Source organism: Rhinolophus sinicus, chromosome 12 (genome assembly GCF_057876585.1).
Source record: "Rhinolophus sinicus isolate RSI-liver-muscle chromosome 12, RSI-T2T, whole genome shotgun sequence".
Taxonomy (NCBI): Eukaryota; Metazoa; Chordata; class Mammalia; order Chiroptera; family Rhinolophidae; genus Rhinolophus; species Rhinolophus sinicus.
In genome coordinates, this window is record NC_142512.1 from 19,058,095 (window position 1) to 19,064,094 (window position 6,000).

General features: G+C 35.4%; 1 protein-coding gene across 2 annotated transcripts in view; it reads left to right on the forward strand.

Moving 5' to 3' along the window:
* YWHAE (tyrosine 3-monooxygenase/tryptophan 5-monooxygenase activation protein epsilon) overlaps positions 1 to 5,772 on the forward strand; it is a 41,172-nt gene extending 35,400 nt beyond the window's left edge. The window contains exons 5-7 of one of the 2 annotated variants that reach the window (XM_019755510.3): positions 251 to 387; positions 3,140 to 3,184; positions 4,835 to 5,772. In XM_019755510.3, coding sequence (XP_019611069.1) covers positions 251 to 387; positions 3,140 to 3,147 — 145 coding nt within the window. In that variant the 3' untranslated portion in view covers positions 3,148 to 3,184; positions 4,835 to 5,772. The remainder of the gene's footprint in view (positions 1 to 250; positions 388 to 3,139; positions 3,185 to 4,834) is intronic. The other variant, XM_019755509.3, reaches the window with a different exon arrangement.
* Positions 5,773 to 6,000: the final 228 nt, after the last annotated feature.

A 6,000-nucleotide genomic window follows, 5' to 3' on the forward strand; every position in this document is an offset into this window, starting at 1 on the left:
TTTACTGATAGGCTTGTTATAAGCACAGTAAGAAATGATGCTCCAAAAGTTCCACTAGCTCCAAAGTTGATAGATTACAAAATTAAGTAGAAAGTTAATTTTCCTTTATTTCAACGCCTAAATCCAAGTACTCAGTGTTACTATTATATACTGTGGGATAATTGAAAAAAAGAGTGGTATCTAAATGTCATTTCTAATTGTTTCTGGACTTGAGCTTATTTTTGTAATACATTTCTGTAAATACTTGCAGGTTGGCAAAAGCAGCTTTTGATGATGCAATTGCAGAACTGGATACGCTGAGTGAAGAAAGCTATAAGGACTCTACACTTATCATGCAGTTGTTACGTGATAATCTGACACTATGGACTTCAGACATGCAGGGTGATGGTAAGGAAACTCCGAAGTCTTTCAGTTGTTGGCTCTTACTCTTAGAAATTCCTTGGTATTTCTTTACGTCAGGCTGCAGCTTAGATTCATAGCTTATCCTCCAAACTATCAAATTTTAATTAGTGCCTTTTCAGGAAATGATAGCAAAGTATAGTCTTCTGTTTTGGGCTATAAGATGGCAAAGTAAAAAACCTGTTTGGAAAAGGAGATCTTTTGTTAATATTTAAAGATTTAAAAGTTTTGCCTCTAATTAATAATGTTTGCTAAACTACCTCTTCTCTTACACTGTGTTTTGAAAGATGGAGGAGAGGAAGCACGTCATTTTTTCTCTTCCTCCAGTTCAATTTTAGGGGTCTAAGGTCATGACCACTGCTTTGGCTGAGTGGTATTCTTAGCTTAAAATTAGGTGGTATTAGGAGACATTTATGAAGCATCTGGAAACCTTTTGTCTAAAACATGGAATTGTTCCCTTTGGATTCTATAGAGCAAACGGAATGTCCAGCCCTTAGGTCCTATTTAAGAGGTCTGGTGTAATCTGTTTTTATTTTTTAGAGTTTCCAATAGTAAACAGTTACTAAAGTAGTTTATAGAATTTAATCTTATAATGGGGTGGAGGGCTTAATGTTTATTCTAAATGTAAAAGCCCAACATTTTTCACATTTTTTTTACTTTTAGAGATTTTATTCTGCTCCTTTCCAAAGAATCATTTTCAACACAATAGATGATTGAGCAGGGGGAGGACAAACTAGTGCGATGTGACCATTATGAGATAGTGTCGTTTTACAGTTGGCGGCGGTGGTGGTGTAGGGAGTGGAAACAAAAAGTTTGTTGTCAGTTTTAGCTGCAGGTCATTTCAGGGTGCGTTCCCCAAATTGTAGCATGTTACAGTGTTTGAGGCTAGGTGTAGTCTCTGATGGTCAAACCAGCATATTGTACTGTGTTTGGAAGCATTATACTTTTTAAGGTATCTCTGGAAATGGGTATCAAGGCCTCGTATATTGTCAGTTTCCTTACTCTAGAAGGATAGAGTCAGGTTTTAGACTTAATCTTGGGTTATGATGCTAAAGTGAGAATTGGGTGACTCAGTTTCTAGAGCTCACTAGCTCTATGCAGTATTTAGATATTTAACTAGGATTGGCTTGAAATATGTAGCATGTGTGACCTACTTGTACACTTTTCCAACAAAGCCAGATGGAACCACAGATGACTTTTCAACACAGAACTTCATGCAACCACTACCAGTCTGTGGGACTCAAAACCAATTTACCATCTCTAAACTAATGATTTAAGGTTCCCTCTAGCTGTAAAATTCTATTGTATTCTATAACAATAACTGCTAAGAAGAATTGGCCAAATAGCTGTGGACTCGTCAGTCACTCTCAGCTCAGAGAAGACTGAGGGGATAAAAGGAAAGCATGTGGAGAGTTTGGTAAGCGGTATTGACCTAATAAGTAAGCTATACCCCTCTGACCTCTGGGGACATTTTTTTTGAGGGTAAAAATAACAGAAGATGACCTGGTTGATATTCTTTTTTTTAACATTTGGTGCCAGCTCTTATAACTAAGTTGTTAGATTACAAAATTAAATAGAAATAGTTTTTTTTTTTGCTACTGCTGTTTTTGTTCACTGATAACCAAGAATTAATCAAAGAAAACTTGGTGTTATTCCATTTTTATACAGAACCAAAGGTACTCCTTTTCTTGGTTATTGTCATTTTATGAAATGAATCATTTAAAAATAGGATATTTTCTTTAAACTACTTATGTTTTCGTAGTTGGGAAGGTTCTTTGTCCAAGATGTTTTTTTAAAAACATTTAACATATTTCTCTAATCCTGAAAGTTTTTTTTAATCTAGTGAAATCTAGTTGCTTCAATTCCTTATTATCACTTTGTAAATTGAATGGTTGGTTAAATTTGATTAAAACAGACTAATTTTCGTTTAAGAACTTTGTCACTAAATATTGGAATTATGAAACATAATTTAACGCTGGAAAATCCAAGCAGTTTCTTGGCATTTTAATAAAATTATCTGAATTTACAAATTGTTGAGGGTAACTAGAAAATTATTTTCTGGTTTTTCTAAATGGCGTAGTATTACATATTTTATTAAATTGATTTTGTGACTTAGAATTAATGTTGAGTATAGAAGAATTTCGGTCATGGAATTGGCAGTTTTCCAGGATGTTACTTGAGTTTAGTTTAAGGATTATTAGATGGTTTTCTCCTTTTTTACTTTACTGATTGTCATGAAACAATTTGAATTGAAGATTTCTAAAGGAAGAAATGTATGTGGTTCACAAGCTTTTACTTATACACTGTTAATGTTTTTTTAACTGCAGAATATGTTAATGTCTGTCTGAGTGTGTTTGAACATAATTCTTTAAAGGGCTCACTACTTCTCATCAATGATTTCAGTCCTTTCCTCTTAACCTGTGATCAGAGGACTATTTCATACACAAGTCTACAGAGAAGAAATGTGTTCTCTCTGCCTGTTCCTCCTCCAGAATCTAGAAACAAAGAAATACATATCCAAGAAAACCCTTTTTTTCTCTTGTATACCTTTTAAGAGGATATCCTCTTAAAGGTAAAAGAAAAATCATTTCTTAGAGTGAAGTTTTATACAAAGTAAAAAGACCAAAATCTGACTCCCTTAAATCATCGATGTTTTCCTTTGTCCTGCTCTCTCGGTTTATTTTTCTTGTAATGTTGCTTTCATGTGATTGTTCTCCCTCCCTTTCTCCTTGCAATATAGATTCCTAAAGGAAAATCCAACTCTTCCTTTCCTAAAAACTACTTTGTAAGTCATTATCATGGCACAGTGAATTCTGCTTTTAGTTTTGGTTCTTCACTAATCATGCCTGCATATCATCATCCTTTTGCTTACAAAACTGCCTGTTCTACATTCCAGGATGCAAAACTTTCTAAGACATTCATGATCTTGCCCTTTCCCACCCACCCCCACCTCCACCCCCAACTACCTCTTGTTGGGTGTGATTTACCTGACAATATTTTTTATGCCAAAGTTACTTGGAACTTTTGGCAACTCATGTTTGCTTATGAGTGAATTAGAGTGTGCTCTATTGTTGTATGTTAACCATATTTGGTCAGTGTATTGCTGTTAAAAATGAGAGTGAATGTTCTATAATTTCCTAAGTTTGAATACATTATTGTTCTTTGGGGAACGAACAGTTGGGTGGTCCATCATTTTTTTTCCTCGATAAATGGTTATTTTTGTCTGTCTTTGCATGTCTTTTTCTATATAAGTCAAAAATTCTTGTGTACCTCCAGTACTTTTTTAGTCACATATCAATGTCAAACATTTTTATCACAAAATTTTAAAATGACTAAAACTAATCTTTACTTAACCCTTGTTGCTGTGACAGCATTTATTCTTTAGCATATGAAGGTCTTTAAGACTGCTAAAAGCATTCCTTAGGGTAAATGCTTTATGTCTGTAGGCAGTGAGGCTCAGTGTTATTTGTCCATTCTAATTAAGTAATTTAACAAGCAATATGAATGGATGGATTGTCTGAACTGTCATTATGCTTGTTGGATTGGTTCGTTGATTTTTCAATTTTGATTCAAACTAGTAATATGTAGGGATTATAAGTGATTTGTTAAAGCACAAAAGAATGTAACTTTGACCTGTTTTCATTTTTTAGTGAAAGCCTGCCTGCATGCTTCTTTATTATGGCTGACTTATTTAATGCTTATTAATAGGTAAATGAATAGGCTGGCTTTCTGTTGCATGTCACAGTGCAGTTGAAACTCTTTAGGCTAATCATGTTCAAAGGGAAAAGACAAATGGCATGAGAAAACTGGTCCAAATGCCCTTCTTTAATAACCTCAGTGGTCTGGTTTACTTTGAACATGCTGTTTCACTCTGGCGTGAGAAATCTGGTTATGGTTTGGTGTAGCTGGCCAAGATACAAAATATAAAATATTCACAAAAGCAAAACTTTCCTTCTAAAACTCTAGAAGTCCTTTGGAGCATTTTATCGCTCAGTTCTCTATTGAAGTATTTCTGATATGCAGATTGTGGGTAAATTAGATTTTACAGAAAATTGTAAAATACTCCTGATTCTTGAAGAGGTGAGGTTATTGAGAAAGAGTATTTTGACACAAGATACATGTGAAAGCTTGAAAATCATTTGAATAATATGGTTACTTTGGCTGTCTACTTGAAGAGCTTATTTAGCATAAAAACGACTTTTACTATGCGACAGTTTATTTTTTCATTATGACTATTGACCATTTTAGGACCTTGACCCAGCAGCACCTGTTGGCTTAGGTATCTCAGGATGGTAGAAGTCCTCTGCTTGTCTGTGTTTAATACCAATTGTAGCAAACATCAGGAGTCTTTGTGCTTGGAATGATACCTTTGTTGATGACCATGCCAGCCTGCATTAGTCAGTGTGAAATAATTAGCTGTCATTCTTCTTTGCAGGTGAAGAGCAGAATAAAGAAGCGCTGCAGGATGTGGAAGATGAAAATCAGTGAGACATAAAAGCCAACAAGAGAAACCATCTCTGACCACCCCACTCCTTCCCATCCCACCCCTCCTTGGAAATTCCCCCATTGTCACTGAGAACCACCAAATCTGACTTTTACATTTGGTCTCAGAATTTAGGTTCCTGCCCTGTTGGTTTTTTTTAAAAAACAGTTTTCAAAAGTTCTTAAAGGCAAGAATGAATTTCTGTGGATTTTACTGGTCCCAGCTTTTAGGTTCTTTACGACACTAACAGGACTGCATAAAGGCTTTTTCAGCATTACTGTATTGTCTCCTGCCAGATGTGGCAAGATCACCATTAGAAATGGAAATTGCATTTGAAAGCCATTAGGCTTCTAGGTGATGCGAGCATCTAAGAGAGAGGTTAATCACACTATAAAGGCATATGTGGTATCAGTTTTCCCTTTTCTAATTGTTTAAATGAATTTTATACCAATGTTTAAAACTAATTGAGAATTAGCTTGAGGTGGTTAAAGATTGTTTGGGAAGTTTGCTGTAATGGTTTTGCTGTAAAAAGTGTTTCAAACTCTGCTGAAATGTTGCTGAAAAGCATGGTGCTGGTAACAGTTCAACAATCCGTGGCTGCTCATTCTTGCCTACTTTACTCTCCCTCTGAAGCAGGTTAGCATTGAAGGTGGTATGGAAAAGCCTGCATGCGTGTTCAATTCTTTGTTTCTTCTCCTTCCTTCTCTCCTGCCCCCCCCTTCCTTCGCTCGCTCAACCTCTTTTGTTCAGTATGTGTAACTTGAAGCTAATTTGTACTACTGGATATCTGACTGGAGCCACAGATACAGAATCTGTATTGTTCTTACTGAAACACAGCATGGAATTAACATTAAACTTAAATAAAACAAACCTAAATTAAAAATGCCAAATATTATTGCGCCTCCATCCTTTATCTTTCTAAAATAAAATCTCTAGCCTAAACACATTGATGGTATTATTTGCCTGAATCTGAAAAGATCGCTTCTCTCTCTCTCTTTCTTTCGTAAATCACTTGTCTGTTTCCCAAAGATGATGTATATTTTTTGGGAGGTGGGGGTGGGGATCTGTAACCTGATTGTGAAGAACACTAAGTGTAGTCCAAGTCAATTCATTACCTA